Source organism: Chenopodium album, chromosome 3, assembly GCF_948465745.1.
Source record: "Chenopodium album chromosome 3, dcCheAlbu1.1, whole genome shotgun sequence".
NCBI lineage: Eukaryota > Viridiplantae > Streptophyta > Magnoliopsida > Caryophyllales > Amaranthaceae > Chenopodium > Chenopodium album.
In genome coordinates this window covers 44,465,035-44,485,159 of record NC_137836.1, presented here as the reverse complement: position 1 = coordinate 44,485,159, position 20,125 = coordinate 44,465,035, and the positions used below count along the sequence as shown (strand labels likewise).

General features: G+C 41.9%; 1 protein-coding gene across 1 annotated transcript; it reads left to right on the top strand.

The window, feature by feature from the left end:
• The first annotated feature begins 303 nt into the window (after nucleotides 1-303).
• Nucleotides 304-19,962, top strand: LOC145613668 (zinc finger protein JACKDAW-like). Its single transcript, XM_081668755.1, has 4 exons — nucleotides 304-533; nucleotides 1,135-1,531; nucleotides 5,126-5,394; nucleotides 18,823-19,962. The coding sequence occupies exons 1-4, from the start codon at nucleotides 341-343 to the stop codon at nucleotides 19,617-19,619; spliced, it is 1,656 nt and encodes a 551-aa protein (XP_081524881.1). The 5' UTR covers nucleotides 304-340; the 3' UTR covers nucleotides 19,620-19,962.
• The last annotated feature ends 163 nt before the right edge of the window (nucleotides 19,963-20,125 follow it).

The window sequence follows — 20,125 nt, the reverse complement described above, 5'->3', positions numbered from 1 at the left end:
AAGCTTTCGCCTTAATTAGTTAATTCTAGTTTGTAGTTGTTACCAAGTTAACTATATTGTAATAAAAATAATAAAAGTAGTAAATTATTTTTTGTGCTAGCTTAGTTTTCTTGTTGTTTTGGTATAATCCGAACAGATCATTGAATACTTGATCGAATCGAGTTATTAACTCGAAACAGTCCTATATACACCCAAAATACAGACTACTACTATTATCTTTGTTGCTTTCCTTTCTTACCAGAAATGAGAAATCTTAAGTTCTAGTGGTTTTTCTTGGAAGTTAGCTGTTTTATGTTTTTTTTTTCTTTGATATAAACTTCCAAAACCCAAGAAAATAACAATGAATTTGCAAGGCATTGGAGATGGTTTTTCTTTACGTCCGTCAATTACTGGATTTCCTCATGAAAGTCTTATTCAACAACCACCACTTCTCAATAACTGTAACCCTAAACCTTCGTCGAATAACAACAACAACAATAATAGTAATAATCCTCCGGTTTCGAAGAAGAAGAGAAATCTACCAGGAACTCCAGGCAAGTAATTATATCTCATATCTCTTTCGTTTACCATTTGTTTCTATTGTTAATTGAATTTGTTACAATGACTTTTCCCCTTTTTACAATTAATAGATTACTGGTTTTGATGCAAAGCTTTAAGTGATTTGATTTATTAAAAGCTTACCTCGAGTTTTGTCTTAGTAGTTGACATTTTACTAAAGTATTTCGTTGATTGTTGAAGTAACTTTGCTTATAATTATAGGAAGAAAACTTACTTGTATGTTCTTATCCTACCTTATAGTGATTCGAGCAAATTTTTGACCAATATGATGGATATATAGGAACAACTTATTTAATATGGATGATGTGTGTTTATTTCTAAACCAACCCATTTTTAGTCAAAAATACACGAAACTACAATCATGTCAATCGTCTAATTTAATCTCAAATATAGATTTATCATACTCTTTACAAACAATTTTTGTTAGACCCTCAGTATCAATTTAATTATACGTTTCAACTTTTCAAATAAATATTTTACAAGTAGATGAAACTCATTATTTTTTAATGATTGGATGATTGCTTTTGGTTTGTCACTTAATTCTTATTATGATTATATCTCGAATTACATGAACAGATCCAGATGCGGAAGTCATCGCTTTATCACCCAAAACACTTATGGCAACAAACCGATTCATTTGCGAAATATGCAACAAAGGATTTCAAAGAGATCAAAATCTCCAGCTCCATAGGAGGGGTCACAATTTACCATGGAAACTAAGACAACGAACGAACAAGGAGGTAAAGAAAAAGGTGTACATATGCCCGGATAAAACATGTGTACACCACGACTCGTCTCGAGCACTCGGCGATCTCACCGGAATCAAAAAACATTTTAGCAGAAAACACGGTGAGAAAAAATGGAAGTGCGAGAAATGTTCTAAAAAATATGCAGTGCAATCAGATTGGAAAGCTCATACTAAGACTTGTGGTACTAGGGAGTATAAATGTGACTGTGGTACACTTTTCTCTAGGTATGTACAAATTTAATTTTATTCTTGCTCTTTCTTGTTTTAGAATATTTTTTTTTATTAGAAATTTGATGCAATAAATGTGAAGAATATATTTACTTCCCGTCCCTTTATTGATAGTCCTTTATGATCGATTTTAAGTCTTAAAATGATAGTCTCATATGCTTTTTTCAAATACTATTAATATTATTCCCTATTAGTTTTTATTTTTTACGTGATACAGGACCGACACATAGTTTTAGTCAATTTAATTGACTTAAATAAAATAAGAGCTAAGTGAGGTAGTTGGAGAATTAAAAAATGGCAAATGCTAACGAACGCCCTGGGGCGGGCGTCGGATAAGCTAATTAAAAATAGAAAGATTAAATTAAATTACATTAATTACACCGATCAACGAGTGATTTTGTCATGCTTTTCCAAATTACTACCTCCGTTAATTATTATGTGCAACAAAGGGGTATTATTTGTGAGATATAATATATTTTTTTTGTTACACATAATAATTAACGGATGTAGAAATAACACTTTAGGTAAGAAATACATGCTTATCCTACACCTTGGGGGCGTTCGTTCGCAAAATCCTTAAAAAATTGTACGGAGTAAAAGAAAGATAGTGGGGTTAATAGTTTATTGAAAAATAATGAATGTCAAAGGAGATATATATATATATATATATATATATATATATATATATATATATATATATATATATATATATATATAAAATGTAGTAGTGGGTTTGGGTGTAGATCATGAGAAGAGAGAGATATAATACTTTAATGTAGCTTTTTGCCAAAAAAGAAAGTGTAACACTTATTAAAACATGTTCAAATTTGGTAAGTGTAACACTTATTAAAACACAGAGGGAGTAACTTTTTTACCAAAATTCCCTCTAATTTGCAATAATACTTTTGTAAATTTAACTTTTTCATGAAAATTTTGCTTTTCCATGTACTTTATTACTTTTTCTCCCTAATTTTTTGCATACCCAATGTGAATTTGCTTTTCCAATGTAATTTTACTACTTAATTCTATTTATTAAATCCCGTGAAAATTGCCCATAAGGGACTATCAATAAGGGACGGACGGAGTACAACCCTTTCACTCTCTTAGTCTTTCATTGGTAGTCCCTTACGGACAATTTTCACGGGAATTCATGAACATAAATAAGTACTCTCTCTTTATATAAAAAATATAAATAAATAAATAAGTACTTCCTCCGTCCTATAATATAGTTTTTATTTGTTTTTTTTCATAGTAATTAAGAAATAGGAGGAGAAAGTGAATGGAGTACACTACTACAAAAACATGAATATAGAACGCCTAAAACATACAATATAGAACGCCTCAGAGGCGTTCTTCTGAGGGGGTGCCCTATAAAGTCTACAAAACGCCTCAAAGAGGCGTTTTATATCTAACACAATACAGATATCTAAGATAGGCGCTTCATATTTAAGGTACAAAGTGAATAAACAACAAGGAAAAGAGAGCGGTCATCTTAGAAAAGGCGCTCTATAACTACATAAAACCAGAACGCCTATCATAGATAGGCGCTCTCTATTCCTCTCTTTTTTAAATAAAAAAAAATATTATATAATAATAATAATAAATTATTATTATTATTATTATTATTATTATTATTCATACGTAATAAATAGAACATAATAACAACAACATTTTATTTATAAAAAAATTAAAATACAAGTATTTCAGTCCTTTGAGGAAAAAAAAAATTATGTTACAACAAGGTTTCTAACATAACTAATTAATTCATTATCAACACTTTTGATCGAAGTGCATCTACTTGAATTGCACCGCAATCATCCACAACCAGGCCAGCTCGCTTCCACCAACCTCAAAAATAGAAAACCTGCACCGTATCAAACACCCGCAAATCAAAAGTTTTAAAATCAGAAATTAATTCCAATTACATCATATAAATCAATTGATAAAAGATAAAATTCAGAATTTATTACATGAAAATCAACTAATAAGAAATGAAAATCGGATTATGACATGAAAATCAATTAATAAAATCACGAAAATCATAAATTTTAAAACATAAAAATCAATTGATAAAAGATGAAAATCAGAAGTTATGAGTTTATAACATGAAAACCAAAACAGATCTAAAATACTCGTATTTGAGAAATAAAACAAAATTATAAAATCAAAATCAACATTTTGAATTAGAATTAAATCATGAACTATAGATCGAAAAAAAGCCCATAAAAATCATATTAATTACTTTAAAACGACCAAAAATCGGATTTAAACATTAAATTCAAACACAAATGATATTACCCTTCATATACCGTACCTTTATGCATCTTTAGACTTCACAATATGTTCTATAGTAGCAACACCTCATTTCAACTGACCCAGATCTAGCGACGGCGGCTTATACGACTCGATCGACGGCGGCATCAAATTAAACTTTTGAAAATTTGAGGGAAATATTACAAAAAAGCATGCGTTAGTCTTTGATTTTGAAATTGAAAAACAAATTTACTAGCCTTCTAGTGGGGTTTGAGAGGAGATAATAGAGGAAGCGGAATGGAGATGAGATGAGAGAAAGAGGAGAGAGAAAGACTGAGGGCAGCGTGAGGTTAGAGAGGAGATAATAGAGGAAGTGGAATAGAGATCAGAAGAGAGAAACAGGAGAGAGAAAGAATGAGGGCGGCGTGAGGCTGATTAGTGGAATTTTATTTGCTAGGGTTAGAATTTTATTTATTTAGTTTTTTTTTTTCAATCATGTTAAAATTATATAGATCGCTTAACTTAGAAAGGCGTTCTCTATCTATAATCATATTTTCTACAAAACATCTATAGAACGCTTAACTATGAGAGGCGTTTTATAGGTTTAAACATACAAAGCACTTATCTTACATAGGCGTTCTATAGAATGTTAGAGATCGCCTATCTAACTTGACAGTTCTATATTATGCGTTATTTATTCTCTATTTTGTGGTAGTGGTACATTAATAAAAGGGAAAAGTACAATTATAGACAAAAGTTAGAAAGAGAAAGTGGAAAAAGGTACTCCGTATAAGACATGTGCAAAATTCAAGGATAATGTAGGAAGTGCAATGAATGAAGTTAAAAAAGTGAGGGTATAATAGTCTTTACATATTATCCAAAAATAAAAATAGGAATAATATTTTGGAACTCCAAAATAGGAAAACAGGAAGCTAAGTATATTATGGAACAGAGCGAGTAGTTTAAGTACATTGAAAAGATAAATTTACATTGAGTATGCAAAAAAATAGAGAGATAAAGTAATAAAATTTCATGGAAAAACAAAATTTACATGAGTACGTAAATTAAATTTGAACAAATATTATTGTAAATTGGAGGGAATTTTGATAAAAATTAATATTAATGGTTGTTTGAAAATGCAAATGGGGTGTACATTTTAGGACTTAAATTTAGCCCAAAAACACTATCAATAAGGGACGGATCAAGGGAGTATATTATTTGCAACGAATAGACGTTTTTTACTCCCACTTTATATCAAATTTAGCAAATAATATAAACGGAGGTAGTATATAGTACTAGTATAATTTATGATTAATGATTTTGGTCATGAATTTGTAGGAAAGATAGTTTTATCACACATAGAGCATTTTGTGATGCTTTAGCTGAAGATAATGGGAGGACTACTTCATCAATTGTACCTCCAACTCTAAGTTTCAAGACTGATAATCCTAATAATAAGACTATAATTGATAATCCTTCTCAACCCGGTTTTCGTCACGAGTTTGTTAATCAAGGGATACTAGATCAAGCCTGTGGAATTTCACCGTTCAACTCGCTTTTCCGGCCCGATTTCATCTCCATGGACGGTGGCAATACTCTTACATCAGGTTAGTTCAGCTTTCCATTTGATCGCTGCGAGTGTTCATGTGTTTTATTATTTTAGTAAGCAACTGAAAACATGTGACTTGACAATCTATTAGAGAAAATCTACTCGTAAATCTCTATAGTCTGTTGTCATACACTCATAACTTTTTACGTAATCTATTAACTATTACTAAAACAGAAGTTGCTGACGTCACTATTGCTCACTTGTTGCTTTGTCAATAAAAAAATTTCCGCTTAAATGCAATGATGATGTCATCTTTTATTTATTTATTTATTTATTTATTTGTAGAGCTATCATATTTAACATTTTTTTTGAAATTCAAATATTGGAAGCTTCTACATTACAACTAAAACATATCTATTTATCGTAGGAAATTGAAACAATTTTAAATAGTACACTAATAAATGACCTCGTACATTGAATTATGAATTAGACAACGTTGAACAAATAATGTATCATAATTTTGATGAAAATAAAAACTATTAAAATTAAAAAATATACATAATTCTTATTTATATTCATGTATAGCGATTTACTTTTAAAATGTACAAATTTAAAATAGGTTTTATATAAACCATGCATAGTGTTTAGGGTATTTTTACCCTGCCACGTGGCCCAATCAGAGGGTGACACGTGTCAGCCTCAGATTGGTCCAAAATGGACCAATCCCTGCTTGACACGTGTCATTCCAGAAATAAAGGGGAAAAGGCGGCCTTCAGGTCCAAATCCCGAGAACGCCGGAAAACGGCGCAGCCCACCAAATGATTAGGGTTTAGTGAACTAATCAGGGGCAATTCCCAATGACCCTATAAATAGGGAGATGTCCCTCATTTCGGAGGCACGTTTTGATCATTTAATACACCTGCATTCTCTTACATCAGAGAAACACCTGAGCTTGGAATCCGAGCAGATACCCACCTAAATTTCCGTACTCTTTATTCCTTTTCAAGTTACTAACTTGATCGTTGGAGGCGGAGCACCACCCAACAGGTGTCTCCGTTTGTTTTGCAGGTACAGCTACTCCCGGATCAGTCTTCGTGTTGTAACTCTCCCGAGGGACAAAAACCCCCAAAACATTTGGCGCCGTCTGTGGGGAGAGTACCTCGAAGATGGTTCAAGAGTCTGTACCACCCCCTAACCGTCTGGGTGAAGACCCAGAAGTTTTTACAGACCACGAGGAGGATGAGGATCCTCAGGTCGAAACCTCTACAGCCGAGGACGGCTCTCTCAGAGTCAAGCGCATCCGGCCCAAAGAGACTTTGGAGCGGGGCGCCTCCCAGGCGGGTCCGAGCAGACCTACTGGGCAGCCGGAAGGGGCAACCCAAACGGCAGCTGGATCGGCCCCTGTCACCCGAGACGAACTCATGAGGTTCATGACGAGTTTCAAGGGTGAAATTACAAAGCTGATCACCAAAAACCAGGCTGGCCCAAGTAAAGGTCAGTCGGTGAAGAAGACTCCTCCAGAGAAGGGGAAGTCAGTCAGAAACCGGCAGCCCACTCCTCACCCAAAGGAGAAGGCAGCCGGGACCATCGATTGGTCAAAAATTCTCCTTCCTGGGGGGAACACCAATAACACTCGCCGGCCCCAACAACCGGTGAGAAGTAAAAGACCAACTTCTGATGCCCGGGAAATTATTAACCGGAAGAGAAATCAATCGCTGTCTGAGTCGACTTCAACGTCGAACTTTCCAGACAGCTTCAACTACGTTTCTGCAGGGAGTGCACCCTCTTGCATGAGAGTCAGACAGGCGGTAATACCGTCCATTCTGGCCCTCATATGATTGGAGCTGTCCCGTATATGCCTTCTCCGGCTTACGGGCAATATCCTCCTCACTTCATGCAGCCGGCCCTTTTTGGGGGTCAGGCGGCATATCCAAATGTCCAGCCTCTGGACTGGCAGCTTCGTTTGCTGCGCCTGGGTGAACAACCTTCTGCGTTCACTCGAGAGATAACCGAGGCGGCTCAGCCGGCCAAGGTTAAAAATGTGTTGGTTGGTACCTATGACGGTACCTCCAACCCGGAAGATCACCTCATGGCTTACACCAACCTCATGTATCTGCAGGGGTTGGATGATGCCGCTTGGTGTCGATGCTTCCCGGCTACATTGAAGGGCATTGCCCAACAATGGTTTGGTAATCTGCTAGCCGGGTCCATAGACAGCTTCAGGAAGCTTGCCTTCCTGTTTGCCTCTAACTTCTCAATGAACATCCCTGCTAAGAAAACAAGCCTTGATCTGAGCACTGTTAAGCAGGGAGAGAGAGAAGGGCTGCGCTCATATGTCAGGCGGTTCAATCTGATAAGAATTCAAATTCAAGGACTGTCTGACGAGGTAGCTTTTACAGACTTTTTTAAGGGTCTGAGAGACGGGTCGACCTTTAAGTTCGACCTCGTCAGAAAAGGGGCTTTCACCCTACAGGCGGCCCTGAGGGAGGCGGAAAGTTATATTCAAGCTACCGACCTCTGCTCGCCTGGCAGCCAGTCGGACTCTAAGAAGTTTGACAGACAAAAAGACGGCCGGCCTGCTCAGCCGGCAAAAAAGAAAGAAGAGAGCAAGAAGAGAAAAGAAGTCTGGGCGGTTAGTGACTCTGACCAGCCGTCCCAGAAGAAAAAGAAAGAGTTTAAACCGTACGTCCCCAAGTACGAGTTTAACAAAGACTCCAACTCCATCCTCATGGAGGTAAAGGACCGGCTGTCCATTGAGAAGCCGAATCCTATGAAGAGTTCTGTCCAGTCACGGAACAAGAATAAATTCTGTCAGTTCCATGAGGAAGTTGGCCATGACACCAACGACTGCTTCAGTCTTCAGCGTGCGTTGGACCGTCTGGCTGACAAAGGGCTGTTGAAGTCCTACATTTCTAAGTCCCCAGCCGGGGCAAAAAAGAAAAACAAGGGTCAGTCCTCCAAGACTACCCCCCAGCCTGCTAGTAGTTCGGATACCGACAAGGAGCCGGTCTACACTATAGCGGGCGGGTTCTCATGTGGTGGCCCTACCATCCGGGGCACCAAGAGCCATCTTCGAAAGATGGACAAAGATGATGATGAGCAGGCGGAAGCCAGCTCCTCCTTCCCAGACGTCCTGGATCACTGAGAAGGACAGGGGCAGCGTCCGCCGCCCGCATGATGACCCGGTGGTCATTGAATGTAAGGTTGCCAACCAGCTGGTTGGACGAATCCTTATAGACACCGGCAGCTCATCAGACATCATCAGCCTCCGGTGCCTGCAAAAGCTGAAATACAATGTCAGCAGCATGCATCCGGTCACCCACCCCTTGGTTGGTTTTGGGGGTGGGATGGTCTACCCAGCCGGGAGAATTGACTTACCCATCCGGCTGGGGGAGAAAGGCCAGGGACGACACATTGTCGTCAGATTCTTGGTTGTTGAGGAGTTGACCGCCTACAACATCATCCTTGGCAGGCCAACCCTTAAAGTAGCCAAGGCAGTAATCATCCCGTCTCTCATGCTCATCAAGTATGAGAGGGATGACGGCTCTATTGGTTCCTTGAATGGGGATCAGAAGACGGCCCGAGAGTGCTATCTCTCAGCCGTTCGAGATACCGTGGCCCCAGGCGGTCAAGAACCAATAGACCTTGACAATGTCAAGGATGCCGACCCAGCTCCCGCCCTACCAGCAGCCGGTAAGAAAAGAAAGGCACCTCTGTTGGTGGAGGTGAAGAAGGAGAAAAAATAGCAATCACTGACCGGTGAGCGGTCAGATGAGCTCCGTCCCCAACCGGCTGACGAATGCATTGATCTCGTTCTGGATGACAGCCGTCCAGAACGTACTGTTAAGGTTGGGACGGTTGCGCATGCTACCTTGGGTGCAAGCCTACACATTCTGCTGAAGGAATTCAAAGACATCTTCGCCTTTGAAGTGGAAGAGATGCCAGGCGTCAGCCCAGATCTCGCTGTCCACAAACTTGCCGTGGATCCCAAAAAGAAGCCCATCCGGCAAAAGAAAAGAAACCACGGTGAGGAAAGAAGTCAGGCGGCAGCTGCCGAAGTCAAAAAGATGCTAGATGCCAGGTTCATTCGGCCTTGTAGTTTTCCCGACTGGGTGGCCAATGTGGTCCTTGTTAAGAAGCCGAATGGGACCTGGCGCATGTGTGTTGATTACACAGACCTCAACAAGGCGTGTCCAAAGGACAGTTATCCGCTTCCAAAAATCGACAGCTTGGTCGACTCTACAGCCGGCCACGCCTTGATGAGTTTTATGGATGCCTATTCCGGCTTCCATCAGATACCCCTGTGGAAAAAAGATCAAGAGAAGACGGCCTTTGTCACTGATCAGGGGTTATTCTGTTATACTGTGATGCCGTTTGGCTTGAAAAATGCGCCTGCCACCTTCCAACGAATGATTAATACGGTCTTTGTTAATCAGATTGGGAGGAATGTGGAGGCGTACATTGATGACATGATAGTCAAATCTAAGCAGCAGGCGGATCACCTTGCTGATCTCCGAGAAACCTTCACCACACTCAGGCGGCATAAGGTCATGTTAAATCCTAAGAAATGCGTCTTTGGTGTTGAGTCTGGGAAGTTTCTCGGGTTCCTGATTGATCAAAGGGGGATCGAGGCTAACCCTGAGAAGATACAGGCGGTGATTGACATGCAGTCACCCCATTCTGTCAAGGAAGTCCAGAGACTCACCGGTTGCCTGGCTGCCTTGGGAAGATTCCTCAGCCGGTCAGGCGACAAATGCCTCTACTTCTTCCAAGCAATCAGGAAGAAGACCAGATTTGAATGGGGGGATGATGCTGAGACGACGTTCCAGAGGTTGAAAGAGCATTTACACTCTCTACCTAGGTTGGTCAGCCCTTTGCCTAGGGAGATGTTGTACATGTACTTAGCCGCCTCAGACCATGCCCTCAGTGCCGTTCTCCTTGTTGAGCGAGACGGCGTGCAGCTCCCGGTTTACTTCGTTAGTCATGTTCTTAAAAATGCTGAACTCCGGTACCCCATGGTTGAGAAATTTGGCCTTGCTTTGTATATGGCATTCAAAAAATTGAAGCCTTATTTTTTGGCACATCCGGTGGTGATCTACACGGACCAGCCACTCAAGCGGCCAATGTCCACCTTGGACTCATCCGGGAGAATGTTAAAATGGGCTATTGAAATGCAAAGCCTTGAAATCACTTACGAACCAAGAAAGGCAGTGAAGGGTCAGGCGTTTGCCGACTTCATTGTAGAAATGACTCGTCCGGTGGCTCCGGATAATTTTGATCAGGTTTAGAAAGTGTATGTAGACGGGAGCTCTACAAAGAACGGCTGTGGTGCAGGTGTAATTTATGAGTCTCCTGAAGGAGACAGATTTGAGTATGCACTACGCTTCAAGTTTTAGGCCTCTAACAATGAGGCGGAATATGAAGCCCTGCTAGCCGGCATATGCATGTGTAAGGCGGCAGGTGCCATGAAAATTGACGCCTACTCTGATTCTCAATTGGTCGTTAGCCAGTATGAGGGAAGTTATGAGGCTACCCATCCGGCTATGATCAAATATCTTCGGGCAGTCAAAGAGGAGGCCGGGGCACTTGAGGAATTCCGGTTGAACCAAGTGCCTAGGTCTGAAAATAACCAGGCGGATGCGTTGTCAAAACTGGCATCTTCCGCCTGCCATGATACGCCTCGGTCTGTCTTTTGGGAAGTTCTGGAAAAGAGAAGCATCAATGAAGATCCCATTGGAGTTTTGGACCGAAGCTCTACCTGGATGGATGGCATCCGGGCTTATCTTTCAGACGGCACACTTCCTGATTCGCCACAGGAAGCAGCCGTCCTGAAGAAGCGAGCTGCAAGCTTTGAGTTGAGAAATGGAGAACTCTTCAAGGCGGGGTTTCTGAAGCCTTTGTTGAAGTGTGTCACCCCAGAAAAGGGGAAAGAAGTTCTCGAAGACTTGCACTCAGGATTCTGCGCCTCTCACATAGGCGGCAGGTCCCTAGCCGTCAGAGCCAGACGACATTACTTTTGGCCCACTCTTGAGGCAGACGCCAAGGAATTGGTGAAAAAATGTGACAAGTGCCAAAAGTTTGGAAAACTTATTCATCGACCGGCTACTGATTTGACGGCCATCCACAGTCCAATCCCGTTTGCAAAGTGGGGTATGGACATTTTGGGTCCCTACACGCCTGCTCCAGGCGGAAAGCGCTATATCTTAGTGGCTGTGGATTATTTCACCAAGTGGGTTGAGGCTGAGGCGGTTAAAAACATCAAGACCTCAGACGTCATTTCCTTCATCTGGAAGATTGTTATCACCCGGTACGGGGTACCCATGTCCATGGTGTTTGATAATGGTCCTCAGTTTGAGACGCCTCAGCTAAAAACTTGGTTGGGAGATCAGGGGATCTCAAGTTATTTTGCATCTGTTGGACGGCCCCAAGCAAACGGCCAAGTTGAAGCTTTCAACAAAATCATCTCAGACGGCATCAAAAAGAAAATAGAAAGAGCCGGTGGCTTATGGGCAGAAGAATTAATCCATGTCCTATGGGCCATCCGGACAACAGCGAAAGGGGCAACCGGTGAAACCCCATTTCTCATGGTTTACGGTGCTGAAGCTGTCTTGCCCATCGAACACTACAAGCCGACCCTCAGAGTCATGCTGTATGATGAAGAGGCAAATTGGGAAGCAATGCGCCTGGCATTGGATTCACTCCCAGAGCGCCGGGGCAATGCCGCCTTGCGTCATGAGATTTACCGCCTGAGAATGACTAGAGCCTACAACAAAAAAGTACACAAGCGTCCTTTGAAAGTTGACGACTTAGTGTTACGAAAAATGGAGGCAACCGGTAGGGCCAATGAGCTGGGGAAGCTAACCCCAAATTGGGAAGGCCCCTACCGGATCTATGAAGAAGTAAGGGACGACACCTACCACCTGAAAACTCCAGACGGCAGGCGCCTGCCTAGAACTTGGAATGTAGACAATCTAAAAAAGTACTACTTCTGAGATTGTAATTTTTTGTAAACAATGAGTCAGTTATTGAAGATTAAGTCTTTGTTTGCAAATTTGAGTTATCGTTTGATTATCCATCCGGGTAATATCCAGGCGGATTCCCCATCTACCTAACTAAGTTCGACACTTGGTAAAGGTTACATTTGTTTATCCGCCTGGGTAATGCTCGGATCCCTTGTTACTTAAGTTGGATACTTTGTTTATTCAACAGCTTAACCATTTTTCTAACTAAGTTTGATACTTAGCATGATCCGCCTGGGTAATACCCAGACAGACTCGTTTGATTAAAAAACTAAGTTCGATACTTGGTGTAAATTCAACACTGATTAAGAAACTAAGCACAAAAACGTTTAGTGGCTACACAACCGGTCTCAAACAAGACCAGAGGCTAAAATGGCCGGATGGTTACTCTCTTTATAAAATCGCATGTCCCAACATGGACAAAGGCGTCCGGCGACACCCCTCCGGGTGCAATCGTCGCAGAGAACAGATTCTGTCGGTTCTACGTATCCATGCAGACGGTAAAAATTGAACGACCGAATTGGTCAACTCATAGCCGTCCGACCGAAATAACCTACGAAGAACGAATAAGTCCCTAAATACCGGATGCCCATAGGCATCAGTCGGTCACCGGCTGAAATTCTCACTTAGGTTATCCATTCCAAAAATTGCACCTCACCCCAATTGGGGCAAGAGTTCAATGGCTATGAAATCTCTACCAAGACGGGCGTAACCCGTCTGGGTAGTGACCGAAACGCCTGTTGGTGTACGGCTGTGCACTTGGTTTGGGGCAATCACTACTGTGATTGATTGACTTACAAACATATCATGCTCTTTGCAGCATCAGACGTTTTCAAGTCAATCAACCAGCTCCAACTGAAACCAATCACACAGCCGTCCAGGGACAAGGACAGCCAGACTATTGACTAGTTAGGCAAAGAATCGCCGCATGCTTTTCATAAGATAGGCAAAAATTAAAAATTCAAATGCAAAATAATCAAAACCGACTTAGTCGGTGTAATTCATAAAAGTCCATCCAACCAAACGGTTGTAATGGATCAAATGTTAACCGGACCTCGTCCGGGAGAGAGAAATTGTAAATTAACACGGCTCCACAGCCGGTAAATACAGGGATACTCGGCACGCAGGCCGGAAAAAGTAAGTTTTGGCATACATCCGCTGAATAAAAAGAAAATTAAAGGAAAGCAAAGATTGGCATACTGCCGCTGAAGGGTCACTTCTGGGCTGCAGACGGAGCCTCCGGGTCCTCTCCCTTCTCCTCATTGTCTGAGGGAATTTCCTGCGCTTCACCAGGACCAGGAAGCTCAGGCGCGGACGACTCATTGTTGCTGAGCCAGGCTTCAAAGGAGGCAGGCTCTGGCTCGCCTTGCTCTCTCAAGTACACCACGTACTCGGCATAACTGTGCGCCATTGTCCAGATGCTATAATCAGCGTCTGGATACAAGGCAGCCCAAGCAATCTTCATGCGGGCGTCGTTGTCAGCATCATTCTCAGCAACAAGGCGGTTTTGCTCCGCCTCCAGGGTTGCTGCAAAGTTTTTCTGAGCTTGAGCAGCATCCTTCTCCATCCTCTCAACCTTGGATTTCAGTTTGCCAAGGTCCGCCTGGGCCTTCTTGAGCGCCTCTTCAACCTGTTTGGCGCTCTCGTCTGCTTTCTTCTGGGCCTCCTCCGCCCCCTTCTTGGCCGCCTCAGCATCCGTTACCCGCTGGTCGGCCGCCTTCAGATCTAGCTCCAGCTGCTGGATTTTAGACGCCTGTGTCATAATTATTGCTTTAGTTTCAAGTTCATTTACGATAGTTGAGTGGAAAGCAATATTATCAGCGTCTATGGCAGACTTCTTGGCCCTTTTTACCTCTTCCCGTTTGCGGGAATAAGGACGTTTGAGCCCGTCCACCCGCAGCATGGCCTGCAAAAAAGCAGGCGGTATAAGAATTACAGGCGGGGTAATTACTTGGAAAAAATAAATTGAATTGACAAGTTTCCTACCTCAGCCAGAAGGGATAGAATGCGTTCAAGGTTGAACGTCTCTATCCCAGGGATTTCGTCCTTATCCCTCTTCCGGACGGCCTCCAGCATGGCCTTGGCATGCTTCTGGACGTCTGGCCAGCGGTGAGATTGAGTTTGATCTGCACCACAATCAATAGGTGATGAGTGCGAAACTAAGGCAGCACCTATTTGTTGCCGACCGTCTGAGGATGACGTCTGTTGGGAGTGGGATTTCACCCGTAAAGGCCACCCCAGCTCAAGTGGGGATTCAAAAGGGTTCTTACCTTCAGAGCCGACCAAGCGGGAGACGCTTGCGGGCGTGGTGAACCCCGCGGCTGCTGAGGGGTTGACAAGATCAAGGCACACGCTGCCGCCTACCTTCTCGAGTCGCCCCGCTATCCGCATCGTCTTAGCCCCGGCTGAGGCGCCAGGAGTTGACGTAGAGGCAGACTTTTTTATTTTATTGAGAACGGCTGGGGCCTCCTCTCTAGCCCGTTTGAGATTCTTCTCAAACGATTTCCCAACTTCTCCCCCCTGTGAAAATAAACAAGTAAAGGTTAGTATCCGGGCAAGACAGTCTATAAAATAAACTTAAGAAAGGGCCAGGCGCTCAATACCTTGGCCCTGACCTCGGCCGCAGCTTTCTCCGCAAGTTCTTTGCGGATGGCCGCAGAAGACCGCTTGGGAGTTTTCTCCGTCTGCAGCATGTTCAATGCTTCTTCTGCAAAAAGAAAGAAATTGGTCAACATCATAAATCAATACCGATAGAAAAATACTACAGACGGTATGAACTCAGGTGCATACGTTTATTAAACATGTGCCCTAGCCCGCAGGCGGCTAAGAAACATTCATCCCTGAACCAGGCGCTCTTGGGAATCCAGTTCTTAGGGACTTTTATTGTTTCCCCGGTTGACAGAGTTGCGTCTGTGAGGCCGAAAAAGTCTGCCTCAATTATTTTGTCAAAGTCTTCCTCTGGGATCCGGGGAAGAGCGCACTTCCTGCCCAACAAGTCAGGCTTCTTATTGTACAGACGGAATTCATAATTCTCCCGTCTGGTTGGGGCTGACATCAGGTAGAACCTGTGCTTCCAGCCATCGAACTTGGAGACCTTATCCAAGGTCATCATATATTGCGGCTGCGTGGTTAGAGTATACCACGCTCTCCAGCCGCCTGGGCTCCTACTGAGGTAATGCATGCTTGCAAAAGCCTCCCAGCCGGGGTTAAGCCCTTGGAATTCGCAAGCGGCAACATACCCCAGAATGTTGGTCCAGGAGTTGGGGGTAAGTTGCCAGAGCCCCAGGCCGTAGCCTCTCAAAATTGCCTTCACCGCCTGGTGAAGGGGGAAGCGAAGGCCGACTTTGAACGCCGCCTCATAACAGCCAAAATAGCTGTTGGCGTTCTCTTGATCATCCCCCCAAGCGATGGTGCCCAGCTCAGGCGGTACCCGGATCTTATACCCGTCTCCAAGCGGGTGCATTTTCTTAAAGCTCTCTAAGTTTTCCCCCATTTGGATCCGGTCTTTGGAGGAGACGTGGATGCTGAAGGGATCGTCCTTCTCACTCCATTTTTTCCTTTCTTCCTCCTCGCTATCCGGAAGAGGGGGCAAGTCATCGCTGCTCTCGGAGGTAGAGGCGGAGCTGTCACTCTCCGACTCCCTCTCACTTTGGTCCATGGGGGCAGAGGCGGCATCGTCGCCGCCTTGGTCACACTCGTCCAAGAAAGAGTCAGCAGGGGTTGAAGGGGCGCGCGGAGGGGATCTCTCCAGAGCCGTCTGGTCTCCCTGACCAGACGTTTCTCCCTCAGGCGTTCGGCCGCCTGAGCCTTCGCTTCTGTAATTTGGATCATTGGCCGTCTGCATTGTCCGAGCCATGATGTCCTGCACAGACACATAACTGGTCGGAATCCATGGCAAAGGGTGGTCCCAACACCCCGAGCCGGCACTCCCAGTCCTAGACTCAGCCGTCCCTGGTGACCGGCTGGACTCTAACCTAGGCTGTGCCGTGTGTGTTGGTGATGCATCCATTTATTGCAAGAAATATGTACAAGCGGTGAAAAAAGAAAAGAGCTGAGAGAGACAGAGACGGTACCTTTGGATTTGGTATCTGAAGGAAGGCGGGTCCGGCTGGGTTGCGGAAGAACAAAGTTTCTTGCTTGCGCCTGACTCAAACGGATGACTTCTGCTCTCTCAAAGTTTTTCTCTCTAGAAAATTTTTGTAAAACGTACAAAATAATGAGGGTAAAACGGCTATATATAGAGGGTAAATACGGGGACATTTCCGTAATTTACCTAGAAGGTGAACGGTTACTCTGTAACGGTAAAATTACCACCAACCGAAGCGTGACATGTGTCACAGATGCCACGTGGCATGCCACGTCACATCTGTGAGGGGCAAATGTTTAGGGTATTTTTACCCTGCCACGTGGCCCAATCAGAGGGTGACACGTGTCAGCCTCAGATTGGTCCAAAATGGACCAATCCCTGCTTGACACGTGTCATTCCAGAAATAAAGGGGAAAAGGCGGCCTTCAGGCCCAAATCCCGAGAATGCCGGAAAACGGTGCAGCCCACCAAATGATTAGGGTTTAGTGAACTAATCAGGGGCAATTCCCAATGACCCTATAAATAGGGAGATGTCCCTCATTTCGGAGGCACGTTTTGATCATTTAATACACCTGCATTCTCTTACATCAGAGAAACACCTGAGCTTGGAATCCGAGCAGATACCCACCTAAATTTCCGTACTCTTTATTCCTTTTCAAGTTACTAACTTGATCGTTGGAGGCGGAGCACCACCCAACAGGTGTCTCCGTTTGTTTTGCAGGTACAGCTACTCCCGGATCAGTCTTCGTGTTGTAACTCTCCCGAGGGACAAAAACCCCCAAAACACATTGAATAGATTCTAACCTAGTTGTTAATACTAAATAAGCGTAGCTAACAATTTAACTAGGGGTTTAGTATATTTGTCCAGAATTTAAAGTAATTAAGGCCTTGTTTGTCTTCATTTATTTAAATTATGGATATAATTTAACTTCCTTAAATATAATTTTACAAAATAATTTACTCCTATAATTCATTAAAAAGTAGGAAAGTTTGTAAAAGACCACCTTTTTATAAGAAGCTTTTTGGAAGAAATCATCTTTTATATATATATATATATATATATATATATATATATATATATATATATATATATATATATATATATATATATTTATATATGCAATGACAACTTAATCAATTTTTTTTGGCAATACCACGCCTTTGGCTGAAAAAGAGGGTTTGACCCTGTTTCCTAACGTTGACCCGACCACGTGCGAGACACGTGACTTCGTAAAACCACTCTCCAACGTACTACGCCACCCACCAGAATGCCACTAGAGAGAGTGGTTTAGGTGGTGGTGGCCTGGTGGGGTGGGTAAGACGGTTTTGATGGCGTGGTTAAGGCGGTTCCAGTGGCGTTCTGGTGGCTGGCTTAGTTGAAGAGTTGTTTTAAAAGGTGAGGCATGTGGGGTCAACACCTCTGACAGGGTCATCAAAGGTATGCCATTGCCAAAAAAAATTAATTAAGCTATGTCATTGTAAAAAACAAAATTTATAAGGTGGTTTCTGCAAAAAAATTTCTTATAAAAGGTGGTGTATTGCAAAATTTCCTAAAAAGTAATCGTAAATGAAAATATAAATATATTTATTAAAATAAAACGATATTTCTACTTCTATTTTTTTTTAAATGGATTACTTTGACTTAAGTTTTTCACCTCTATAAAATAAATAAATGTTTATAATATATCATTAGATTAGTCTTAATGTCTAATTTCTTAATATAATTATGTTACAATATTTACTACACCCTCCGTCTCTTTATTAATGTCCACTTTCTATCATTTATTACTCACATAATAGAGAGAAAGTGGATATTAATAAAGAGACGGAGGGAGTAATAGACAATAAAAGATATTAATGGTTAAAGTTACGTCTCGATAAATGTGCCGGTCAAAGTGATGCAAATAAAAAAAAAAAAATAGGAAGTACAAGGCATGTGCAAAATTTAAGGGTAAAGTATGAAGCTCAATAATAAAGTTAAAAAATTGAGTGTATAATAGTTTTTACATACTATCCAAAAATAAAAATAAAAACAACATTATGGATCTCCAAAATACGAAAACAGGAACTATATTATGGGATGAAAGAAGTAGAATGAAAAGACAAATTTGGAAACATTTGTGTTGGAAAAACATTTTATCAAGGGTTAAAAGTTAGTAGTTCGTTGCAGAAGGTTTGACCTTGTACACTAATACAACTTTATACAAGTAAGTGTTATAATACTACTTCGTTATAACTTTTAAACGTGAAAAATTATTATTCCGTATGAGTGACTGAAATTATAATACAACACATTTTTCAACTAACGTTTCCTGGTACTTGTAAATTTATTTATGAGTCAATCAATTGACTCTAACTAAAATTGTCAATGGATTTTGTAGGTTTTCCTGAGATGGTGCAAATGGCAGCGCAGACTAACCTTTTTGGTTCATCTTCCATCCCCAACTTTATGATGAACAATCAATTTTCATCATTAGACAAATATGCTACAACTCCATCCACAACTGCAAGTCTTACCCTATCATCCTTTCCGCCTGCGATGAAGGAAGAAGGAAGAGAAAAATATAACAAAGCCGGTATGGCTGAAGGCATGAGCTCTATATATTCACATGATCAAAATAACTCATCTTCTTCCTCGTCGAACCCTTCAACTCCCATGGCAGCCACCGCGCTCCTACAAAAAGCAGCTCAAATGGGCTCAACAAGGAGTAACCCTTATTTTCTTGGTACATCTCTTGGAGTCAGGACAAGCTCACCATCTACCAATAACATCACTTGTAATGAGCCACAACAAGTGTACCACATCCCAATTGATCCGACTCATCATCAAGAAAATCTATCAGGTGCCCCAATATCCAATACTGGGGCGTCTGATGTAGGTAGTGGTGGTGGTAGTGGTAGTAGTATTGGCCTGCTTGGGAGCTCGAACATGGGTGCCATAAATGGGACTTCTGTGAGCAACCTTAGCCATCAGTTGATGATGCACTCGAGTGCAAATTCAGTGCACAATACTTCAAACCAACTTAGTAAGCTCCCTTTTGTCTCAATTGGTCAAACTAGAGACTTTCTTGGCATGGGAGCTGGCGATGGAAGCGGTCGCCCCTTTTCGCCTCAAGACCTTGCTAATTTTGTGTCAATTAGCTCAGCTATGGGACTCAACCATTCTGGTCACAAGTAGTCGCTTTTGATTAGCAACAAGTTATTATGTAGCTATTAAAGAATGTAAGATTAACAACAATCAGGGTAAATGAGGTTGTGCAGTAAGAACTTGTTCAACTCCATCCTGATTGTTGAAAAGAAAAGGCGGGGACGTAGGGTCGAAATCTATCTTGTTGTCCATGCTATATTGCTGCTGTCTTCACATGTTTTTTGATAAGTATATTTTTCCACTTATTATGTATTCCCTTAGAAATGATACTACTGGCCGGTTATATTTTGGGAGAAAAGTTGATAGTTTTAGCCAAGTACGCCGTAATATTTTTTGTACTCACATTTTACAAAAGTTAAGTATTCAAGTTATGAAATTCATAACTAAGACTTGCTTCAACTATTATTTTAAACCTTTAATTAATTAATAAGTTGGTCTTGTGATATGACATACTAGCCTCGCGAACCCAAACCGTTAAACCTGACTATTTTAAATCGATCCAAAAGGAACCGAATCATTAGAAACCCATTTTTGAA

Excerpts from the sequence above, each read along its gene's own strand:
- LOC145613668 (XM_081668755.1), top strand. The coding sequence starts at position 341 with ATGAATTTGCAAGGCATTGGAGATGGTTTTTCTTTACGTCCGTCAATT. Across the intron at positions 534-1,134 it reads AAATCTACCAGGAACTCCAG|ATCCAGATGCGGAAGTCATC; the intron begins GCAAGTAATTAT and ends TTACATGAACAG. Across the intron at positions 5,395-18,822 it reads TGGCAATACTCTTACATCAG|GTTTTCCTGAGATGGTGCAA; the intron begins GTTAGTTCAGCT and ends TGGATTTTGTAG.